This window comes from Sciurus carolinensis, chromosome 9, assembly GCF_902686445.1.
Source record: "Sciurus carolinensis chromosome 9, mSciCar1.2, whole genome shotgun sequence".
Classification (NCBI taxonomy): domain Eukaryota; kingdom Metazoa; phylum Chordata; class Mammalia; order Rodentia; family Sciuridae; genus Sciurus; species Sciurus carolinensis.
The window spans coordinates 20,133,544-20,159,915 of record NC_062221.1 but is presented as its reverse complement, the minus strand read 5'-3'; the positions used below and the strand labels follow the sequence as shown (position 1 = coordinate 20,159,915).

At 35.4% G+C, this 26,372-nt stretch overlaps 1 protein-coding gene across 4 annotated transcripts in view; it reads left to right on the top strand.

The window, feature by feature from the left end:
• Ppp2r3a (protein phosphatase 2 regulatory subunit B''alpha) overlaps positions 1-26,372 on the top strand; it is a 164,568-nt gene that overhangs the window by 110,077 nt on the left and 28,119 nt on the right. For all 4 annotated transcript variants that reach the window (XM_047564958.1, XM_047564957.1, XM_047564959.1 and 1 more), the window contains 4 exons: positions 2,242-2,290; positions 2,742-2,831; positions 24,273-24,448; positions 25,139-25,257. In XM_047564958.1, coding sequence (XP_047420914.1) covers positions 2,242-2,290; positions 2,742-2,831; positions 24,273-24,448; positions 25,139-25,257 — 434 coding nt within the window. The remainder of the gene's footprint in view (positions 1-2,241; positions 2,291-2,741; positions 2,832-24,272; positions 24,449-25,138; positions 25,258-26,372) is intronic.

Genomic DNA, 26,372 nt, shown 5'->3' with positions numbered 1-26,372 from the left:
AGGCATTGTGTGCATGGACTTAATTGAATACAGCCAATGATAAATCACCTGGGTGTGCTTATATCAATCAACCTCCTCACTGCTGATGTCATCAAAACAACTTCCGGCTGGCCGCCAGGCACCATCCCAGCGCAGCCCACATGGCACAGTCCCCAACATATTTTTATGATGATATATTGAATAAGATCACCTATGTAAATCTATATGAAAGAGAATATGTACATACCTTTTATAAACTTTTTAATTTAATAATATTTCTATAAAAGGCCAAGAATGAAAAATAATGTTTCTACCTTGCCAAGTTTTATTTTCAAGAATATAAAGTTTTTCTTTTTCAATTTAATTCCAGAAAGATATTTTCTCTGAAGATGAATTTTGTGTGCTTTTATAAGAAAACAAAAAATTACATCAGACAATAGTATGCTTTTTGCTTCATTTTTGCTCACTGTAAATTTAGAACCTATTGCCTACTGATTGAATACTCTTAACTAAGCACCAAGATATGTTCATTCATTCTTCTGTTATAAGATTGTTCTTATTCTATATTTAAATGTTTCCTCAGTATTTTTAAAGTTGGTCTTTGTCTTTTTAGATGTAGTAGAGTACAGATCTTAAATAGATGCATTGAATTTTGTTTATTTGGTGTATCTGTGAGTAATGGTCTGTGTCTTAAGAAAAGGCTCATTGTACATGATACAAGGTTTCATAGAACTTTGCATATTTTAGAAGCCCAGTTCTTCTCAAGTTCTCAGGTGCCAAGCAGACATCAAGGGGAAATACTCAAATGTGCTTATTTGATAAACAAACATGAGTACTGTTACCTCCCATCATCAAGTAGTCATAACATTTTTGTCACTAGAATACCATAAAGATGAGTGTTTTCATAGGGGTATATGATCAGCCCTATTAGCTATGTACCTTTCTATTATCCATAACACATCATCCATACATGAGCCAGTCTCCAGAGGTCATGCACAACCCTATGGACTCTAACACTCCCTTCTTGGTTGATATAAATGCAATTTTCAAGTCTTGAAAATCCTCTCATAATAGCAACTCACTAGATGCATGTACATGGGACCAAGTTCAAAAAAGCAGGCGCCAAGGTCCACATAAATGAAGGAACCACTAAAACTGTAAATAATTCTCCAATCAGCAACTGTGCTTAATGTGACAACATGGAATATGATCTTTGGGGTTAGGAAACTGAATCACGGCTTCCAAAGTTAAAAAAGATTTAAGAAAAATCATAGCTTTGGAATTAAATATCCTTGTTTTTCCTATATACCCCTCTTTTTTTCTATCTAGTACAAATTATTAACCCTATAAGTCAGTGCTCAATAAAGTTTAGAGGTCTTTATATAAGCTTTGGTGTGTGGCCAGGTATGGCTGTCCTGGCACACACATTCCAGTTTTCTTCTACCAGACTGATGTACCTTTATGTTGACTGTATCTAACTCCATGCAGAAGAATTAGATGCCAATAGCTGCTAGCTCCCTAATAACTTTATTACAAGTTCTGAAATTTTAGTGCATATGCCATTGCCTGGGGTACTTGTTAAAAGAGCAAGTCTGAGACCCTAAGCAATCTCCTTTTTTTTTTTTTTTTTTTAACAGCCTTTGGCTGTTTTGCATCCACAATGAGGTACACTACTGTAGATTCTTTAGCATCTGTCATTAAAAAGGTAACAAATTGTCTTAAGGTATAATGGTCTCTCTACATAAATAAGGCTTTCAGATAGAATTTCTAAAAAAAATTTATGTTATATCCTGGACTTTTACAGAATGGGAACATAAAAACATATGTTCATGATGTGTTTTGGTTTCTTTTCTAAAACTGCTTTACAGTTCTCCATTATTTTATTTGCTTTCATTTGACCTTGTTTTAGGAGCTGTAAAATCAGTTTCCCCTTGAATCTAATGCTAAGATAAAATTTGTCTTGTTCTAGAGGAAATTTTGTCTTAAGGATAACAAAATCAATATAAATTCTATACATTTAAGATCAACTAAATACTTTCCAAATGTTAAGCACACTCATTTGCTTGTTCTTTTTTAAAATTGCTGTTTAAAAGATGTGTTTTCTTCTAAAAAGTATAAATTATATATAAGAAAGAATTTACTCATATTCTTGTCATAGAAGATTGTTATGGTTTAGCTTGTAGCAAATGAAAATAAATTTGCCAGAATTGCTTACATGAAGTATACTTCTAACTACCTTTGTAATTTCTTATTTACATTTAGCATCATCAAACAGAATTATTGAAAGGATATTTTCTGGGGCCGTAACAAGGTAAGAAAAACTTTGAAATCTGAGTTAAAACTTCACTATCAGTAATACTATAACAATCTCATATTAGCAAGGCTTCCTGTATGATTTGGCAGCACTATTGGGTTAAATAATATCCTTAAACACATACACACACACACACTCACACACACACATGGCTTAATACAAGACAGTAATTCTGTAAGTATTGGTATTGTATCTAAATACAGGTAATAATATATAATCCTATTATTTGTATTCAAATGAGAAACCAGATTTCTTTTCTTCATATTTGCAAATATCTTCTGGTTCCACCGTAGAGGCCTTTAAAAGGAAGCTAGGCCACAAAGTGTCCCCTTTATGAGGTACCCAGCATTCTACTTTTTTCAAAAATTTGTAACTAAATCTCCAAGGAAGGATGTTATTTTATGTCTTAACTGTTCAGGTAATTTTATCACCCTGCATTTTTCTTCAGAGGAAAAACAGTACAGAAAGAGGGAAGAATGAGCTATGCAGATTTTGTTTGGTTTTTGATCTCTGAGGAAGACAAAAGGAATCCTACCAGGTATGACTTCTATGTTTTATTTTCTTAGATGTTAAACACATGCACAAAGCTTCAAAGGTCATGACACATGTCTATGGAAGTTGATTCTACCTAGGGATGCTCAGATGGGCTAAACTTAATCTCTGCCCTTAAGAGCTCTCAGTCTAGGGAAGGAGACAGGCACAGAATTCATAGTCCCACCATATCAAGAGAAAAACTGTTAACCCACAGAAACAATGGTGAAGTGACACATAAGCTAGTCTGGAGGGATCTGTAAGATTAGTAAACATTTATATGGAATATGGGAGTAGATTCTATGAATTTTAATTCTTTTGTGATCTTAATGGTTCAGTGGTAAATTTGGAGAAGAAAAGCAAATTGTGGCTGACTAGTATATAAAACCATGTCCTCATTCTCCCAGTTGGAATCATCTCTTCCTTTCCTTGACACTTTAAACGTTGATTTGTAGTTGTGAATTTATGTCTCCTTCTCCCCATTACTGTGCCTCTTGTTTAAGTCAGAAATATAGGTCCTTCTCTTTTATTTTTAATTCCTGTTTTGTGCAACACAATGTTCTGCACATTATTTGTGCTCCCTATCAAGGGATGCAGGGAATGCAATCTTTGATGCTGTTGGCAAGTATAATTGACTCAGCTGTCTCCACATTAGCTCAAAAAATTATATAAATATTGGATATATTATTTATAAAGCATTAAAAAAGAAATAAAAATAGCTTCCATTTCTTAGGGTAACCTGTTTTATTTTTAAGTAACTTTTTCATTTCAAATATAGTAATTTATTGTTCTATTACAGATAACTTAGAAAACATGGAAGAGCAAAAGAAAAGCAAATTTAATACTAATAATTCTAATATTCAGAAAAACAACTATATTATATGGTCTTTTTCATATATTCCTTTACACGTTTTTTTGCCATTTTAGACTATTTTCAATGTATTAAATCTTTTTCTTTTTTTTTTAAATGGGATATTGCTGTGTCGCCTAGGGGCACCATCTCCTGGGCTCAAGCAATCCTCCTGTCTCAGCCAAGGCACATGCCATCATGTCTGACATTGGATTAAATCTTAATTGCCATAAACTCCAAATTTTTCATGGAATGCTTTCCTATATGTCCCGTAATATTCATTACAGCTAAGATTTGGAATATCCATTATGTTTCCATAGAATATATTCCCAGAAAAACAAGGGGTAGAAATTTTTTTAAGAAGAAAAATGGTATGTTTATAACTTCATCAACAAGGTTTTGAGCATATATCCTAGGATCCTTACTAACACTAAGCATTTTCTTATGAAAACTATTTTCCAGTTTGATCAATTAAAAATTCAGTATCATCATAATTTGCATATCTTTGATTACTAGGCAGATTGGATATATACAAGTTCCATGTTTCTTAACATTGGAGATATATGTTCTGGGAAATGCATTGTTAGGTGATTTTGTAGTTGTATGAACAGTAGTGTGTACTTAAACCTGGGTGGTACAGCTTAGTATCAATGTGGCCTCTTGATGCAGTCGAGAAACTTGATAAACACCAGGCATATGAGGCTGCTGCCAGCATAAACAATATATTGTTACAGTAAAAAATTTTTAAGTAGTACACTGTAATGACAAAAATGGTAGTACGGTAATTATACAAACCAGTAACATAGTCATCATGTATTATAAGGTATTATATATTGCATGTGCTGTACTTTTCTATGACTGGCAGTGTAGTAGGTTTGTTTTTACCAGTAACACCACAAACACATGAGTAAAGCATTGTGGTGCCATAACAGCTCTGATATCACTAGGCAATAGGAATTTTTCAGCTTCATTATCTTATACAACAGTCATCATATATGTGGTCCATCATTGATCAAAACATCATTGGACAGTACATAACTGTATATATTTCTGGGCCATTTTAATTTTGTTATAGATGACTTGCCTTTTCATATCTTTTGCTTATTTCTGCTGGATTAATTTTTAAGTTTATTATTTTATCACAAGTATACCTTATTACATATGATAAAATATATGTAATCTAAAACCTTAACATAAAATTTATTCATCATTTCATGACCTATAGTAAACATTTTGGTCTATATCCTTCCACTCCCTGTCTTCCTCCCAGCCATCTCCTGCCCATCTTCCTTTTGCCTTATCCCATTTCCTCTTCCTCCTCCTCTTTCTCCCTACCCCACATGATATGTTACGATAAATGGGATCATGCAATACCTAGTTTTGAAACACATTTTTCACATACATTTTATTTCCATGCTATATATATTTGCCATTAATACATTATTTTGAATACTTGGTATTGTTTCAGTTAGATTATCTAAATTTCCAAAATTTGAAGCTTCTACGTCTTTCCTTTTCCTGCATTTTTTGGTGTTCTGTTACCCCTCTTAGTCTCAATCTTTAATTCTTCACCTTTCAGTTTTCCTTAATTATGGAAAAGCTTTCCTCAGCTATTTCCCATCCATCTTTTCTTCTCTGGAACTTTTTTTATGTTACAGGAACAAATGAAGAGAAACAGAAATGGTAATTAAGAGTTAATATAGCAAATTATGTGAACACATGCTTGCTGTCATCCTCTCAGCTTCTTTAAAGAACATAAAATTATAGAAACTAGTAATTGTAACAGTGAATTTATAATATAGATAGCTGTAATATGGGTAACAATAGCACAAAGAGGAGGAAAAGGAAAGAGGGATGTATGAGTAATAGTTCAATGTATCACTAGAATTAAATTAGTATAAAACTTCAGTAGATTCTGATAAAATATAAATGATAGGGCTGGGGCTTAGTGGAAGAGTGCTTACCAGCATTCAATGAGGTCCTGGGTTTGATCCCCAGCAACACACACACACATACACACCACAACATACATGGTAAACCCTAGAGAAATCACTAGGAAATTAACTAGAAAATGTATAGTGAAAAAAAAGGATTAAAATGTTAGAAAATATTTTAATGTTCTAGGCTCAATGATGCATGCCTGAATCCCAGCAGCTAAGGAGGCTGAGATAGGAGGATCACAAGTTCAAGGCCAGCTTCAGCAACTTAGCAAACTCCTAAGCAACTTGCAGAACCCCTGACTCAAAATTAAAACTAAAATAAAAAGAGCTGAAGAATGTATCTCAGTGGTAAAGCTCCCCTGGGTTCAATCCCCAATACAAAAAAAAAAATATATATATATATATATTTTAATGTAAAATGAATAAAGAAAGAACAAAGGAAAAACTCTTGAGGTATATAAAAAACAAAAAAGTAAAATGACAGTCATAAATCCAGTATATCAATAACATTAAAGGTTACTGAATTTTAAAAAACATCAAAATGCAGAGATTATCAGACCGGATATAATTATAAAAATAAATATACTGACTACATGGGACACATTTGATTCAAAGGTACAAAAAGAAAAAGATCAGGAAAAGGTCATGCAGACAATAGCAGTAATAAAGTTCATGTGGTTATATTGAGATAAAGAAAATAAATTGTAATACCAAAACTATTCTTAAAAACAAAGAAAGACATTTTTCTATGAACAAAAGGCTCAATCCAACAGGAAGACATTGCAATTATAAATATATTTGTACCTAACAACATAGCCCCAAAATACAGGAAGCAAAAAATAACAGAAGTGCAGGAAGAAATAATTAAACAATAATAGTTGGAGAATTCAGTGTCCCACTTTAAATGATGGATTGACCAACCATAAAGATAACAAAGAAATAGCAGTTGTGAACAACATTATAAATACTGTAACCAAAACTATAACCTCCTCAATCTAACATGCAATACGACTCTCTACCCAAGAACAGTAGAATTCATATCCTTCTGAAGTGCACATGGAACATTATCCAAGATAGGACATATGGTAGGCCTCAATAAATATTTTAAAAGGTGAAATTATACAATGAAATAAAGTTAAAAATTAATAACAGAAGGAAAATTGGGGATTCACAAATCTAAGGAAATAACACTACTTAAATAACCAATGAGTCCAAAAAAAAATACAGAAATCAGAATATACTTTGAAAAGAATGGATTAAAACACAACATACCAAAACTTTGAGATGAATAAAAAATAAAATGCAGTATACCATAACTTATGGGAGATATTGAAAGAATGCTAAGGAAATTTATAGTTGTAAATACATATATTTAAAAAGAAGCAAGATCTCAAATCAGTAACCTAACCTTTCACCTTAAAACACCAGTGGGGAAAAGAGCAAATTAAGCATAGCAAACAGAAAGAAGAGAAAAAATTAGAAGAGATAAATGAAGTAGAGAATAGAAAAATAAAGGAAATCAACAAAAGCAAAAGTCAGTTCTTTGGAGAGATCAACAATATTGATTGAGTGTATAGGATTATAAGGGAAGACTATAAACATCTTTATGCTAACAAGTTAAAGAAAATGAGCAAATTCCTGGAGAAACATGAAGTACTGAACATTGAACCTGAATAGGAAAAACAATCCCACACTGAGATGGCTTCGTGGAGAATGTTACCAAACACTTAAGAAAGATTTAATAGCAATTCTTTATAAAATAGAAATAGAAGATGAGAGAACACTCTGACACTTATTCTGTGAAGTCAGTTTTAAACTACTGTCCCTTATGAATATAAATACAAAAGTACTCAACAAAATACAAGGAAACTAAATCCAACAACGTGTAAAAAAGATTATGTCATGACTATATGAGACTTAACCCAGAAATGCAAAGTTGGTTTAACATCTAAAAATAAATGTTATACACCATATTAATAGAGCAAAAGATGGATCAGGAGGACATACACAATTTAAACAGATCAATTTCAAGCAATGAAATAGAAGATATCAAAAGCCTATCAACTAAGGAAAGCCCAGGACCAGACAGATTCTCAGCTGAGTTCTATAAGACCTTCAAAGAAGAATTAGTGCCAATACTCCTCAAATTATCCCATGAAATAGAAAAGGAGGGAAGGAACCCTCCCAAACTCATTCTATGAAGCCAATATTACCCTGATACCAAAACCAGATAAAGACATATCAAGGAAGGAAAACTTCAGACCAATATCCTGATGAACATGGATACACAAATTCTCAATAAAATTTTGGCAAATCATATACAAAAACATATTTTTTAAAAAAATAGTGCACCAGGTTTTTCAAGATGGTGGACTAGAGGGTGGCTGCATTTCATGTTGCTCCAGGACTCAGGATTCAAAAGAGGAGATATTGAGAGACTTGGGACCAACTCAAAGCCACCAGGTGAGTCTCTTCCGTTGGGGAGACATCCCAGATAGGGTGGTAGTCCCGGAACGCAGGGAACTTTGTGAAGTAGAGTTGCCCGGCAAGACACCCCTCCCCCCACTGGAGCAGTGAACACGGACTACTGGGAGCTTTGTAGAGGAGGCCGCTCAGCACAACGCTTGGTTTCAGAGCAACCCACCGGGGCTCCAGCGGTTACCCAAAGGAGGGGCCGCATAGCCAGGCGATTAGGTGCAGAGCAGGGTCCCAGGAGCTAGGTGGCTTCTTGGTGGAAGAGCTGCAGAGACAAGCTGAGGGGTGGAACACAGGTTCCAGGACTGTGGGCAGCTTCTCTGAGGAGAGGCAGCCTAAGGAGACTCATCTGCGAAGGGTGAGGCACCCAGGCCTAGGAGGTAGGTTTGGGCCCCTGGGAACATTGCCTAGGAAGGCTGCCCTGCCTAGGTGGTAGTTGTGGATTGAGGGGAACCGCCAGGAGGGGAACTGACCAGCGAGACCTCCCCACCGGGTGGCTCTTCCCCGCCAGGTGAGGTTTTCCCACAAGGACGGTAAAACCAGAGACACAGGCCCAAACAGGCCTTGCCTCAGCCCGCAGCCTAGTTCCCCTGTGGTTGACCATTGGTCAACAAGTGGAGGCACCTCTGCCCACTAGCAGGGAATGTACCCCACCTGAAGGCACCACTCCTAGAGAGGCAGCTTCCTTGTGGAGCACCGCATTATCAACTTCCTCCAAGACTTCAGGCTACTGAAGGCTAAGAGGGGATATACTAGAAATCTTCAGGGACATTATAAGTCAATAGAGGAAATCTGCAACATCTCAGCAGTCCACTGATACCTGAACAATATGAGAAAACAAGGGAAGAGAATGCCTCAAACAAATCTAGATGTTACATCAATAAAATCCAATGACAGCATGGCAGAAGAAATGACAGAAAGGGAGTTCAGAATGTACATAATTAACATGATAAGGGAAGCAAATGATGAAATGAAGAGCAAATGCAGGCACTGAATGATCGCACCAGTCGACAGTTAAAAGAGCAAATACAGGAAGCAAAAGATCATTTCAATAAAGAGTTAGAGATATTGAAAAAAAAACAAACAGAAATCCTTGAAATGAAGGAAACAATAAACCAAATTAAGAACTCCATAGAAAGCACAACATATAGGATAGAACACCTGGAAGACAGAACCTCAGATATTGAAGACAAAATATTTAACCTTGAAAATAAAGTTGACCAAACAGAGAAGATGGTAAGAAATCATGAACAGAATCTCCAAGAACTATGGGATATGAAAAGGCCAAATTTAAGAATTATTGGGATTGAGGAAGGCTTAGAGAAACAAACAAAAGGAATGAACAATCTATTCAATGAAATAATTTCAGAAAATTTCCCAAATCTGAAGAATGAAATGGAAAATCAAGTTCAAGAGGCTTATAGGACTCCAAATACACAAAATTACAACAGACCCACACCAAGGCACATTATAATGAAAATACCTAACATACAAAATAAAGACAGAATTTTAAAGGCTATGAGAGAAAAGAACCAAATTACATTCAGGGGGAAACCAATACGGATATCAGCAGATTTTTCAATCCAGACCCTAAAAGCTAGAAGGGCCTGGAACAACATTTTTCAAGCCCTGAAAGAAAACAGATGCCAACCAAGAATCTTATACCCAGCAAAACTTACCTTCAGATTTGACGATGAAATAAAATCCTTCCATGATAAACAAAGCTAAAAGAATTTACAAAAAGAAAGCCAGCATTACAGAACATTCTCAGCAAAATATTCCATGAGGAAGAGATGAAAAACAAAGAAGCAAATCAGCAAAGGGAGGAATTATCCTAAAGGAACTGTCAAATAAAGGAGGAACCAAGATGTGTCCAAAAAAAAATAAATAAATAAATAAAATGAGTCAAATGACCAGGAATACAAATCATATCTCAAAATAACCCTGAATATTAATGCCCTGAATTCATCAATCAAAAGACATAGACTGGCGGATTGGATTAAAAAGAAAGATCCAACAATATGTTGCCTGCAAGAGACTCACCTCATAGAAAGAGATACCCATAGACTAAAGGTGAAAGGATGGGGAAAAACATACCATGCACATGGACTCAGCAAAAAAGCTGGAGTATCCATTCTCATTTCAGATAATGTGGACTTCAAGTCAAAGTTAGTCAGAAGGATAAAGAAGGACATTTCATACTGCTTAAGGGAAGCATAAATCAGCAAGACATAACAATCATAAATATCTATGCCCCAAACAGTGGTGCATTCATGTATGTCAAACAAATCCTTCTCAATCTCAGAAACCAAATAGACCATAATACAATAATATTAGGTGATTTTAACACGCCTCTCTCACCACTGGACAGATCTTCCAAACAAAAATTGAACAAAGAAACTATAGAACTCAATAACACAATCAATAATTTAGACTTAACAGACATTTATAGAATATACCATCCAACCAAGAGCGAATACACTTTCTTCTCAGCAGCACATGGATCCTTCTCTAAAATAGACCATATATTATGCCACAAAGCTAATGTTACAAATACAAGAAGATAGAGACACTACCTTGTATTCTATCAGATCATAATGGATTGAAATTAGAAATAAATGAAAGAGTAAAAAACAGAAATTACTCCAACACCTGGAGATTAAACAATATGCTATTATATGATGAATGGATAACAGAAGATACTAAGAAGGAAATTAAAAAATTCTTAGAGGTAAATGAGAACAAAGAAACATCATATCAAAATCTCTGGGACACTATGAAAGCAGTACTTAGAGGAAAATTTATTTCATGGAGTGCATTCAATAAAAGAAGTAAAACTCAACAAATAAACGACCTAACACTACAGCTCAAAGCCCTAGAAAAAGAACAGACCAACACCAAAAGTAGTAGAAGACAGGAAATAGTCAAACTCAGAGCTGAAATCAATGAAATTGAAACAAAAGAAACAATACAAAAAATTGACAAAATAAATAGTTGGTTCTTCAAAAAAATAAACAAAATTGATAAACCTTTAGCCACACTAACAGAGAAGAAGAGAGAAAACCCAAATCACTAAAATTCGGAATGAACAAGGAAATATCACAACAGACACGACTGAAATACAAAACATAATTAGAAGCTATTTTGAAAATCTATACTCCAACAAATAGAAAATTTCGAAGACATCAACAAGTTTCTAGAGACATATGAATTGCCTAAACTGAACGAGGAGGACATACACAATTTAAATAGACCAATTTCAAGTAATGAAATAGAAGAAGTCATCAAAAGCCTACCAACAAAGAAAAGACCGGGACCAGATGGGTTCTCAGCCGAGTTCTACAAAACCTTTAAAGAAGAGCTCATTCCAGTACTTCTCAAAGTATTCCATAAAATAGAAGAGGAGGGAATCCTCCCAAACTCATTCTATGAAGCCAATATCACCCTGATACCTAAGCCAGACAGAGACACATCGAGGAAAGAAAATTTTAGACCAATATCCTTAATGAACATTGATGCAAAAATTCTCAACAAAATTTTAGCAAATCGCATACAAAAACATATTAAAAAGATAGTGCACCATGATCAAGTGGGTTTCATCCCAGGGATGCAAGGTTGGTTCAACATCCGGAAATCAAAAAATGTCATTCACCATATCAGCAGACTTAAAGTTAAGAATCACATGATTATTTCAATAGATGCAGAAAAAGCATTTGATAAAATACAGCATCCCTTCATGCTCAAAACACGAGAAGAAATTGGGGTAGTGGGAACATTCCTTAACATTGTAAAGGCCATCTACGCTAAGCCCATGGCCACTATCATTCTAAATGGTGAAAAACTGAAAGCATTCCCCCTAAAAACTGGAAAAAGGCAGGAATGCCCTCTTTCACCACTTCTATTCAACATCGTCCTTGAGCCTCTAGCCAGAGCAATTAGACAAACCAAAGAAATTAAAGGGATACAAATTGGAAAAGAAGAACTCAAACTATCCCTGTTCGCTGATGACATGATTATATATTTAGAGGAACCTGGAAATTCCACCAGAAAACTTTTAGAACTCATAAGTAAATTCAGTAAAGTAGCAGGTTACAAGATCAATGCTCATAAATCCAATGCATTTTTATACATAAGTGATGAATTTTCAGAAAGAGAAATTAGGAAAACTACCCCATTCACAATAGCATCGAAAAAAATAAAATACTTGGGAATCAATCTCACAAAAGAGGTGAAAGATCTCTACAATGAGAACTACAGAACACTAAAGAAAGAAATGAAAGAAAACCTTAGAAGATGGAAAGATCTCCCATGTTCTTGGATAGGCAGAATTAATATTGTCAAAATGGCCATACTACCTAAAGTGCTATACAGATACAATGCAATTCCAATTAAAATCCCAATGATGTACCTTAAAGAAATAGAGCAAGCAATTATGAAATTCATCTGGAAGAATAAAAAATCCAGAATAGCTAAAGCAATCCTCAGTAGAAAGAGCGAAGCAGAGGGTATCACAATACCAGATCTTCAACTCTATTACAAAGCAATAGTAACAAAAATAGACAGGTAGATCGATGGTACAGAATAGAGGACATGGACACAAACCCAAATAAATACAATTTTCTCATACTAGACAAAGGGGTCAAAAATATGCAATGGAGAAAAGATAGCCTCTTCAACAAATGGTGCTGGGAAAACTGGAAAACCATATGCAACAGAATGAAATTAAACCCCTATCTCTCACCCTGCACAAAACTCAACTCAAAATGGATCAAGGACCTCAGAATCAGACCAGAGACCCTACATCTTATAGAAGAAAAAGTAGGTCCAAATCTTCAACTTGTTGGCTTAGGATCAGACTTCCTTAACAGGACTCCCATAGCATGAGAAATAAAAGCAAGAATCAACAACTGGGATAGATTCAAACTAAAAAGCTTTCTCTCAGCAAAGGAAACTATCAGTAATGTGAAGAGAGAGCCTACAGAGTGGGAGAATATCTTTGCCACTCATACTTCAGATAGAGCGCTAATTTCCAGAATCTATAAAGAACTCAAAAAACTCTACACCAAGAATACAAATAATCCAATCAACAAATGGGCTAAGGAAATGAACAGACACTTCACAGAAGAAGATATACAAGAAATCAACAGATATATGAAAAAATGTTCAACATCTCTAGTAATAAGAGAAATGCAAATCAAAACTACCCTAAGATTTCATCTCACCCCAATTAGAATGGCGATTATCAAGAACACAAGCAACAATAGGTGTTGGACAGGATGTGGGGAAAAAGGTACACTCATACATTGCTGGTGGGGTTGCAAATTAGTGCAGCCACTCTGGAAAGCAGTATGGAGATTCCTCAGAAAGCTTGGAATGGAAACACCATTTGACCCAGCTATCCCACTCCTTGGCCTATACCCAAAGGACTTAAAATCAGCATACTACAGAGATACAGCCACATCAATGTTCATTGCTGCTCAATTCACCATAGCCAGATTGTGGAACCAACCTAGATACCCTTCAGTTGATGAATGGATAAAGAAACTGTGGCATATATATACAATGGAATATTACTCCGCCATGAAGAATGATAAAATTATGGCATTTGCAGGCAAATGGATGAAATTGGAGAATATCATGCTAAGTGAGATAAGCCAATCTCAAAAAACTAAAGGACGAATGATCTCACTGATAAGCGGATGAAGACATATAATGGGGGGTGGGAGGGGTTAGCGTTAGGGTTAGGGTTAGGTTTAGGGTTAGGGATAAGGAGGGTGGTAAGAATGGAGGAAGGAAGGACTGTATAGAGGGATAAGAGGGGTGGGAGGGATGGGGGGCAAGGGAAAAAAATAATAACACTATGAATCAAACAACATTACCATATGTAAATTTATGATTACACAAATGGTATGCCTTGACTCCATGTACAAATAGAGAAACCTCATGTATCCCATTTGTTTACAATAATAAAAAAAAAAAAATAGTGCACCATGATCAAGTGGGGTTCATTCCAGGGATGCAAGGTTGATTCAACATATGGAAATCAATAAATGTAATTTATCACATCCATAAATTTAAGACAAGAATCATATGATTTGAAAAAATACTTTTGAAAAAAAGCATTTGAAAAAATACAGTACCCCTTCATGCTCAAAACACTAGAAAAAGTAGGGGTGGTAGGACATACCTCAACATTTTAAAGGCTATTTATGCTAAGCCCATGGCCAAAATCATTCTAAATGGAGAAAACTGAAAGCATTCCCTCTAAAAATGGGAATAAGACAAGGATGCCCTCTTTCACCACTTCTATTCAACAAAGTCCTGGAAACTCAAGCCAAAGCCATTAGACAGAAGAAAGGAAGGGATATGAACAGTAAAAGAACTCAATCTATCCCTGTTTGCCAACAACAGGATTCTATATTTAGAAGACCCAGAAAACTTCTAGAACTCAAATAAATTCAGTAAAGTAGCAGGATATAAAGTCAACACTTATAAATCTAATGCATTTTTATTCATGAGTGATGAATTCTCTGAAGGAGAAATTAGGAAAACTACCCCATTCACAATAGCCTCAAAAAAAAAAAAAGAGGGGGGGGACTCAATCTAACAAAAGAGGTGAAAGACCTCTACAATGAATACTACAGAACACTAAAGAAAGAAAATGAAAAAGATCTTAGAAGATGGAAGATCTCCCATGTTCTTGGATAGGCAGAATTAATGTTGTCAAAATGGCCATACTGCCAAAAGTGCTATATAGATTTAATGCAATTCCTATTAAAATTCCAATGATGTTCTTCACAGAAATAGAAAAAGTAGTCATGAAATTCATTTGGAAAAATAAGAGACCCAGAATGGTCAAAGCAATTCTTAGCAAGAAAAATAAAGCAGGAGGCATCACAATACCAGACCTTAAATTATACTACAGAACTATAGTAACAAAAATAGCATGGTATTGGGCACCAAAACAGACATAAAGACCAGTGGTACAGAATAGAAGACACAGAGACAAACCCACATAAACATAGTTATCTCATACTAGATAAAGGCACTAAAAACATACACTGGAGATAAGATCGACTCTTCAACAAATGGTGCTGGGAAAACTGGAAATCAATATGTAACAAAATGAAATTAAGCTCCTATCTCTCACTCCACACAAAACTCAAAGTAGATCAGGGACATTAACCAGAGACCCTGTACCTAACAGAAGGAAAAGTAGACCCAGATATACATCACATTGGCTTAGGGACTGACTTCCTTAACAAGACATCTAAAGCTCAAAAAGTAAAATCAAGAATCAGGGTTGGGGTTATAGCTCAGGGGTAGAGCACTTGCCTAGTATGTGTGAGGCACTGGGTTCAATTCTCAGCAGCACCACACATAAATAAAGGTCCCTTAAAAAAAGTGAAAAAAATACAAGAATCAATAAATGGGATGGAATCAAACTAAAAAGCTTGTTCACAGCAAAGAAAACAACAATGTGAAGAGTGAGCCTACAGAATGGGAGAAAATCTTTGCTACCTGCACCTCAGAATATTAATCTCCATGATATATAAAGAACTCAAAAAACTCTTTAACACCAAAAAAACAAATAACCCAATTAAAAAATAGGCAAAGGAACTGAATAGGCACTTCGCAGAAGAAATCCGGTCAACAAATATGTGAAAAAATGTTCAGCATCTCTAGCAGTTAGAGAAACACAAATTAAGACTACACTGAGATTTCATCTCACTGTAGCCAGAATGGCAGTTATCAAGAATATAAGCAATGATAAGTATTAGCGAGGATGTGGGGGAAATGGTACACTCATACATTGCTTGTGGGACTGCAAACTAGTGCAACCACTCTGGAAAGCAGTATGGAGATTCCTTAGAATGGAACCACCATTTGAACCAGTTATCCTACTCCTCAGCATATATCCAAAGGACTTAAATCAGCACAGTACAGTGATGTAGCCATATCAATGTTTACAGCAGCTCAATTCACAATAGCTAAACTATGGAACCAACTTAGATGCCCTTCAATAGATGACTGGGTAAAGAAAATGTGGTACATATATACAATGGAATATTACTCAGCTTTAAAGAGAATGAAATTATGGCGTTTGCAGGTAAATGGATGGAACTGGAGACTATCACACTAAGTGAATTAAGCCAGTCCCAAAAAACCAAAGGCCAAATGTTTTCTCTAATAAGCTGATGCCGATTCATAGTTTGGGGTAGGTAGGGAAGAATGAAAAAACTTTGGATTATGCAGAGGGCAGTGAGGGGAGAGGTGGTGGGGTGGGGATGGGAAGGACTGTAGAATGAGACAAAATTATTACCCTACATACATGTATAATTACACTACTGATGTGACAGCACTGTAAAACCAGAGGAATGAGAAGTTATGCTCCATTTGTGTACAGTGTGTCAAAATGCATTCTGTCATATATAACCAATTAGAACAAATAAAAAAACAAAATAAAAATATAAGTCCCATGGAAAAGCCTTGGGTTCATGGAACATTAATATCTCTCTCTCATGGAATAAGAAACAAAATTTTTGAAAATTAATACAATCATAAATGTATAATACCGCCTTGAAGAAAATCTTAAATGTGATATGTTAATATTGAGGATATATACTAAACTTCATTTCCAAATATTTTAACAGAGACAAAATTAAAATTACAGATTGGTATGTTATTTTATTTTGAAGAATTCTAAAATGTTGTTCATTTTAAGTGTTCTATTCAAATATTAAAGTCATAGAACTGTGAAGGAGAAAGAAGAGAAAACAGGGGTCAGTTAGTGTTTTAAAACCACTAAATGTTGACTTTATACTCTAGAATTTCTAGGTTTCCTGGATCAACATTGGAGTTTTATGGATAAGAATAAATTTTTTTTTAAATTATGTGGTGCTGGGGATTGAACCCAGGGCCTTTTACTTGCAAGGCAAGCACTCTACTAACTGAGCTATATCCCCAGTCCCAGGATAAATTTTTTATAAATAAATTTTCTTTGTTTTGCTAAAAAAAAAAAAAAAAAAAAAAGTCAGATAATAACAAGTGTTGGTGAGGATCAAGAGAAATCAGAATCCTTATAAACTACTGGTAGGAATGTAAAATGGCAAAGCCACTATGGAAAACAGTCTGACAGTTCTTCAGATAGTTAAATGTAGAGTTACCTCATGATTCAGCAATTCCACTCATAGGTATATACCCAAGAGAAATGAAGACATATCCATACAAAAATATGTATATCCATATCTGTAGCAGCATTATTTCTAATAGACAAAGAGTAGGAACAACCCAAATGTCCATCATTTGGTGAACAAACAAATGTGATATACCCATATAATCAAATATTATTTAGTAGTAAAGAAGAAATGAAGTATATAATACACATGGTTGAATCTTGGTAACATTATGTGACAGAAAAGATGACAAACACAAAACACCACTTATTGTGTAAGTTCTTATACAGTCATGTGCCACAATAATGTTTCATCAACAACAGGTCACATACAAGACAGTGGTTCCATTGGATTGTCACCTAGTGATATCATAGCCATCTTAGTTTGTGTAAGTACATGCTGTGATGTTCATACAACAGTGAAATTGCCTAACCACATTTCTCAGAATGTATTTCTGATGTTAAGCAATGAGTGACTACATATGAGTTGTCCAAACCAGGCAAATCTGTAGATACAGAAAGTAGGTTAGTGATTGCCTGATCTACCAGGGGCCTAGAGGAAAAGAGAAATGAGTGCTAGTGGGTATGGAATTTCTTTTTGGAGGTGATGAAAGTGTCCCAAAATTAACTGGTGATAGTTATACAACTCTGTAAATACAGCAAAAAGCATTGAATTATATATTTTAAATGAAAACATGTGAAATATATTTCAATAAAGCTTTTTAAAAAAGGATTAAAATTAGAGTATATTCTCTGACCAAAATAGAGTTAATATAGAAATCAGTAAGAGAAAAATAAGTGATCCAGGTGCAATGGCACATACTATATAATCACAGCAACGCAGCAGGTTGAAGCAAGCAGGAGGATCATAGGTTTGAGGCCAGCCTTGGCAACTTAGTGGGACTTTGTCTCAAAATAAAATAAAGAGGGCTGGAAATATATCTCAGTGGCAGAGCACCTCTAGGTTTAATCTCCAGCACCATAAAAGGAAAAGAAAAAAAAAAGAATTAGAAAATCTCCACACACTTGGAAACTGAAAAACACTTCTAAATAATTCATGAATCAAAAAGGGTGACTGAAGAGGAATTAGGATGTTTTAAAAGATAATCAACAAATACATTTTTAAAAGGTAATTGGGGCTGGGGTTGTGGCTCAGTGGTAGTGTGTGTGCCTAGCATGTATGAGGCACTGGATTCAATCCTTAGCACCACATAAGAAAATAAATAAATAAAAAGATAATTGATGAATATAGCAGTTAAACACAGAAATATGATGACTTAAATAGATCAATTTCCTTGAAAGTCACTAATTACCAATACTTACCCAAGAAGAAATACATAATCTAAATAGTATTCTTTTTTTTTTTTTTTTTTTTTTGGTACCAGGGATTGAACTCAGGGGTACTTGGCCACTGAGTCACATCCCCAGCTCAATTTTGTATTTTATTTAGAGACAGGGTCTCACTGAGTTGCTTAGCCCCTCACTTTTGCTGAGGCTGGCTTTGAACTCTCAATCTTCCTGTCTCAGTCTCCTGAGCTGCTGGATTGAAGGTGTGCACCACCACAGCTGGCCATGTGCTGTCTTTTAAATATATTTAAACCCTTCACTCTGAAGCCAGATAATTTCATTGTATCCTTCCAGTAATTTGAAGAAATACCAAATCAAACTCTTGTTTAAGAAAATGTAATAGCATTTGACAGAAGTCAACTTTCTGGCTTATGAAAGACACGAGTGGAAGAAAGGAGTTTCATGAAAATAAGTAATACATTCAGTAAAATGTGAAAAGTGCTGTGTAAGATACTGTGTGAAAAGTTAGGGTATTAAGACTGTCTACCTGGTCCCAACAGGGGTAGATAATGGAAAATGTCTTTAGGGTAGACTGTCTTTTGTGGACAGCCTTATTTTGGTGTGTCTTTGAATCCCTGCCCCAGTTTTTATTACATTCTGCTTCTGTGTTAGTCATCTGTCCAGGTGTCATCTCTAGCAACTATTTCTTTCACTTTTATTATACATAATGGCACTAGGTCAGTGCCTTTGAATGTAGTAGATGCTAAAATATGTATACCAAATATATGAAGGAATACATATTTAGTTACGCCCTTTGCAATAATGGCGTTTTCTATAACTTTGTTCTTGAATAGCTTATAGAAGTTTATATCAGGGCTAAGAAATCACCAGTCCAGAACTTAATTTCATCCAGCCTAAGAACAAGCAGTAATCTTATTTATGTCCAAAATTAGGCAAATATAATTTTTTATTGATAGAAGTATCCTTTGAAAAATGATGGTAAACATAGCAAAAGTTGAACAAAGTTTTCCTTCTGTGTGCTTTTTATTTTATTTTATTTTAGTTGTCAGTGGACCTTTATTTTATTCAAATGTGGTGCCGAGGATCGAACCCAGTGCCTCACACATGCTAGGCAAGTGCTCTACCACTGAGCCACAACCCCAGCCCTTCTGTGTGCTATTCTGTTTTCTTATTTTCTTCTAATGAGTAATCATTGCTTTTAGGCTCTGAGAAGATAAGTTACCGTTGGTAAGAAAAACATTAGAAAATCTGCATTGGAAGAAACTTCAGAGAGTATTCAGTATTTATAATAAGAAAATTCCCTCTGAATATGTCCTACATGTGTTTATCCAACCAGCCCCTGCCTCCAAACTTGAAGGGATAAGTAACTACCAACTGAAGCATCCTGTTTAGTTTTTCTCTGTCTACACCTAAAAACATCTTTCTTTTGAGCATTGATCTTTATGTTTTCTGATTCTCACAGAATCACATGATTCATCTATCACATCCTTCATATAAATATTTAAAGGCTGCTATCATGTGCCTTTGGCAAGTATTCAGGCAGTATCTGTCTTTTTGCACTCTAGCTTTGTCTCTTTTGAGCTATTACACAGCATATGCTTTATTTACTGTACCAACTATTTTATCTTAGTTCTTATTTGAAAATGTAAGTGGGTAAAGTACTTCAGTTTACATTCCTTAGTAAAATAAGTTGCTTTTCACTTCTATTAGGTCCTTGTCAAAATCAAGATTGACTTTCTTCCTTTTGATTCTCTTAAGTAATAAGGAATTTCAAGTTTCTTAAAGACCAGCCAAAGGAGATTCTACAACCCTTTTAGAACTAAAAACATTATTTTAAAAATAAATACAATGGTATAACACCTAAATACTACCACATTTATTGTAACTCTCTGTGTATGAGATATGTCTCTTCAAGGTTTTCTACACAATCAGGAATTGTTTCAAAATGAGGCAATATTCTGCCCTTTTTTTAAAATACAACTCAGAACAGATATAAGGTTGGACCTCATTATGGCCTTGTTATTACCTCATGTTAGTTGGATCCATGAATGTTCCCTCTGTTCTTTAAGAGTAACATTAAACATCAATTGAAATTGGTATAATTTCATCAAGTTGGTACATATTCAGTTAGTTGCAATTATTTAAAATATATCTTTCTCAGAAAAGATACACACTTATCTTAGTGTGACTTACTTGGACAACTTAGTTTTTTTCTCTCCCCAAAAGAAATTTTTACAAACCTTTAAATGTATGGTTCTTCTTACTATGGTTTCATGCCTATGAATGTGAATTTAAACAATAGTATTCTAGAACCTTCTCTTGAGTTTTACTTTCCCATGAAATTAGTGACTTTTAAAGTACATATTATTCCCTATGGCCAGCTATTATTCCATTGGTTTCATATTCTGTGACTAATTGATGATACAAGTATAAAGGGACCCTGTCATATATGACAAAGTGGCCATAAATAGTTTCTGAGTGAAGATAATGACTTAACCATACATAGCATTTTTTGTCTATCTTAAAACCCCACTAAAATGCCAGTGAAGAGGTTTTTTAGGGGAATAAACCCACAAAAATAAAAGAAATAGGAAAAGATATAATAATAAAGGTCTGGAAGCTGAAAAAGCATATAAACTTGACAGACTATCAAAATTCTAAGCCAGCAGAGGGAAAAAATAAAGCAAGCAGATATACAAACAAAACGTACAAACATTCAAGACTTGGGTGTACCAGGGACCTGGGAGCACTTGATCAGCTGAAGTTGTGAATGCTGAATTGGCCCGTTTTATGTTGGACCAATGTAGTATCCATATCTGAGGATGGGTAACTTACAAAGGAAAGGTTTAATTTAGCTCACAGTTTTGGAGGTTCGAGGGTATGGCACTACTTCAGCTCAGCTCTGGTGAGGACTTCATGATGGATGCATCACAGTAACAATAGCTCAGACAAGAGAGATCACACGGCAAGATCCAAGTCAGAGCAAGCAGGACGGGGCCAGTCTTGCTCTTCCATAAGAACCCTCTCTGGAGAACTGCCTTAATTGCTTCAGAGCTGAACCACAGTGACTTAATGACCTCCCACTAGTCCCCACCTCTTAAAGGTCCCACTGCCTCTTAAAATCATTACTCTGGGCCCCAGACTTCTAACACAAAAACCCTGGGGGATACACTCTTGTCCCAACCATAGCAGATATCATATTGAAAACAGATTAAATGAGTATGTGCGTACTAAATGCTGAGATGCCCAGTCTTCATTTCATTCAAACCAAATGCTCTCATCATGACCTGAACTTCCAAGGAAGAGACTAAAAAAAATGCTTTTCTGAGGAATCTGACTAGCCTAACAATAAAGGCCTGAAGGTTTGAAATTGCGTCATCCCCAAGGAAAGAACCAAGCCAGATCATTTTACAGTAAATCCCAGAGTCAACAAACCAATGGATCAGAACTTCCAATCAGCTTGTCAGCATCTGCGCTTAAATATAAGCAGAAAACAAGGGTTCAGTAGGTATCTGAGTAGAGCCTCTTAACCAAACAAATACAAGCAGGTGATAACTCAGAGAAACAGACTTTGAGAAAAGAAAACTTCAGCAATGACAAAATACTGTGATTAACATCCTTAGAGAGATAAGAGAAAAAATTGCACTCACAGAATGTGAACAGAAAGGTTCTTTTATTTGGGAAAAAAAAAAAAAAAAGAGTGCTCAGGGAACCAATAAAAGAACTACAAAATCAAAACTATAATAACAGAATGAAAAATCAGAATATTTAGAAAATGAAGCTAAGTAAACCTCCCAGAAAAAAACAATTTTAAAAAAGAAGAAACAATCAAAAACAAGGTATAAAAATTTGAGAAACATGGGCTGGGGATATTGCCTTTCAAGCACAAGGCCCTGGGATCAATCCCAGTACCGCCAAAAAAAAAAAATTAGAGGAACAGGCCAGTAGGTACAATTAATTTTAATTACGTAACTCATTTACCCCAGTATACCCAAAAGATTATCATTGTAACATGTAAAATACATTACTGACATTTTACATTCATTTCTTTATACTAAGTCTTCAAAAACCTATTGTATATTTACACTTAGACCATTTCATATTGGACTAGGCACATTTCAAATGCATGGTCTGAATAACAGAAGCTGTAGGAAAAGAGAAGAGAAGGAGGAAGAGGAATAGGAAAGAAAGAAAATAACTTATGAAAATTTCCAAGGACTGAAAGATAACTAGTTTCCAAAGTGAATAGCTTCTCAGAAAAGCCCAGCAAATCGATGAGTTAGATCCAGACCAAGGCACTCCATCATATTTCAAACCACCAGGGACTCAGAGGCACCTCTGTAGGTTACAGTGAAAGGATCAGATATCAACATGGATTTAAACTTCTTGGTAACACTGAACAGACAAAAGACTGTTTATCAGTGCCTTTAAAAATCTGAAGGAAAAGCAACACCAACCTTTAATTCTGTAACTAGCCAAAATACAAACTAAGAGTAGAAAAAAGTTACTTTCAAATATCCAAGATCTAGGCTGGGTGAGGTATTGTCTACCTGTAGTCTCAGCTACTTGAGAGACTGAGGCAGAAGGATTGCTTGAGCCCAGAAGTTTGAGGCCAATCTGGGCAACATAGACCCCCACCTCAAAAAATAAAAAGATCAAAAAATTTACCTGCCAAGCTCTCTTTCTGGAAGCTGTTGTATTAAAGAAACAAAAGAATGAGGGAAATGTGAGATACAAGATACAAGAGAAAGGTATCACTAGGTATCATAGGATGAAACTGTGAACCAGGCATAAAGACCAAGCAGACTAGATTAGAATAGATCAAAAGGAACCAAGGAAGTCTTCATCAGGAAATGCAGTTGCTGCTGGGTATGGTGGTACTCTCCTGAAATCCCAGTGATTCAGGAGGCTGAGGTGGGAGGATCTCAAGTTCAAGACCAGCTTTAACAATTTAGTGAGACCCTGTCTCAAAATAAAGAAAAAAGAAATTAAAAGGGCTGAAGATGTAGCTCAGTGGTAGAGTGCTCCTGAGTTTAATCCCCAGTACTGGGGAAAAAAAATGCAATTGCTAAAATACCTGATGGAACTAAGTGTGGATTTAGACAGATGGCAGAGATTTGGAGGAGGGGAGAAGTCAAGAACATGGAAAACCAAGCAAATAAGAGATTAAAGTGTAAAGTGATAAACTCAGTGTTAAGCAGTTTATATTAAAAGTTTTGGAAGGGCATGCAGGTAAAGTAGATAAAGTAGTTAAAGAGCTATTACCTCATCTTTCATAGAGCAAAATCAATATATAGCTCTTAAAATAGAAATAAAAGAAATAGGGACTGGGGTTGTGGCTCAGTGGTAGATCGCTTGCCTAGCTTGTGCGAGGCACTGGGTTCAAGTTTCAGCACCACAAATAAATAAGTGAATAAAATAAAGGTCTATCGACATCTAAAAAAATATTTAAAAAAATAAGATGTGCTGTCTGAAAGCATGAAGATAAAAAGCAAAGGTGTGGAAAGTGGTTGTTTCTGGGATGAGAAAATAAAGGAAGAGGTTTGCCATTTTTTTAACACACTCTGTACAACTTTGTCTAAGTCTGAAGTGTATATATATATGTAAATTAATTTAGAAAGAAACACAGGCAATAACAAACCTGGATGAATAAAGGACGCTTACCAGGCCCATGCTAAAATGAGTGTCCTTATCTCCTAGCATTGAGTATTGGTTCCGCTGCATGGACGTGGATGGAGATGGTGTACTCTCCATGTATGAGCTGGAGTACTTCTACGAGGAACAGTGTGAACGGATGGAAGCCATGGGCATTGAGCCCTTGCCATTCCATGATTTGCTGTGTCAGATGCTTGACTTGGTGAAGCCAGCCAATGATGGTGAGACCCAGTGAATGGCAGTTTGCACTGTTTACCTTTTTAACAGAGTGGGGCACATAATACTGCATCAGTCCTATCTTATTTAACTTTCCAGAGGATTTTTTTCCCACAGTACTGCAAATTGAACCCAGGGCACTTTACCAATGAGCTACATCCTCACCCTTTTTTAAAATTTTGAGACAGGATATTGCTAAGTTGCCCAGGCAGTCCTCAAACTTGCCATCCTCCTGCCTCAGCCTTCTGGTCTCTGACATTACAAGTGTGCACCACCATGGTTGGCTCTAGGGTCTTTCTTACAGGCTTCCCAAGAACGGAAGTATTTAAGATTTCTCCTTGACTATTTAGTGTAGAACCAGCAATGATGGCAGATCTACTGTTTAAGAAAAAAGATTTTTCCCAGAGACAGAAAGCAGATTGTTTTCAGGGGCTGGGAAGTAAGGGGAGAAGGGAAGAGTTTCTTTTTAATGTGACAGTACCATGGAACTAGACAGTCGTGATGATTGTACAGCATTGTGAGTATGCTACTCAATTGTACCATTTTAAATTTTGTGTCATGTGAATTTTACCTTGATTTTTTAAATGTGATTTTTACAGTAAACATGTACATAACTTTTAGACATCATTGGAAGTTTTTTCTCTTGCCAGAAGAACCCTTGATGAAATTTACCAGGTATATTTGTTTTTATGTAGACAAAATAACTCTGCGAGATCTGAAGAGGTGCAGAATGGCTCACATCTTCTATGATACCTTCTTCAATCTGGAGAAATACTTGGACCATGAACAGAGAGATCCTTTTGCGGTCCAGAAGGTACTAGTATAAGTTTAACTTTGAGAGTCACAGTATCAGGGGCTGGGTGATACATATTAAAATGGTCTCTGAATATAGGAATCTCAGTACTTAAAGAGATAACATTAAAAACTTTTCACCAAATGTTGAAAATAGAATAAAGTGTATAGGCCCTGGGTTCCATCCACAGCACCACAGAAACAGAATAAAGGACCAAGAGCATATTTCTCCCCACAGCCAATCTTCAAGTTTAGATCATCTGCATCTTCAAGTTTAGATAATCTGCATCTGCTTATCCTGTCCACTGAATGGACTGTGTAGACTTTGTACTTTCATACGTATTAGAAAATAGTTTTAAAAAGTCCTTTAGAAAAAAACTGTCCAACTTTTCAAAATATATTAATAGGCACATCTGTATTAAAACAATTGATTTAATTGTTCCAAGCATATCTGGGATTCTATAATAAATAACTTTCCCTTTCCAAGTAAAATCTAGAACCCTTTGATCAAAGTTAACTTCAGATAATGGAACACTTTTCAAGTGTTAATGATTGCTGTTCATGGCTGTCAGTTTTAAATATTGTTCTACATCTGAATAGAGATGAGCACCCTTCCTCATGCCCCAAAACCTGTGGATCCTCAGAAAAAAATTATGTTAATAGGGAAGACTGTTTTTGCTCAGTCAGAATACAACTACAGGGGCTGGGGAGATAGCTCAGTTGGTAGAGTGCTTGCCTTGAAAGCATAAGGCCCTGGGTTCAATCCCCAGCACCACTAAAAAAAAAAAAAAAAAAAAGAGAGAGAGAATACAACTACAGGAAGCTTTTGCAATCATTTCTTATTCTTTCATATGTTCAATAACTGTTTGACCTAAATAATAGTAAGATTTTAAAGATCACCTTCTAAGAACAATTACTCTGCAGTTAACCTTGGGGCATAACCAAGATGCATTATTGCTAACTAAAGTCAATATAATATTTCATTGAATTTAACATGCTCCATTATTTTAAGCAAAAAAAAAAAAAAATTACCAGTTGTTAGTCTACAATGCATAGCAACGTCAGAAGTGTTAAAAGGATGGGGTTGTGGTCCTAACACGGATTAAATATAGGTAAGTAACACATTGTGTAGTCAAT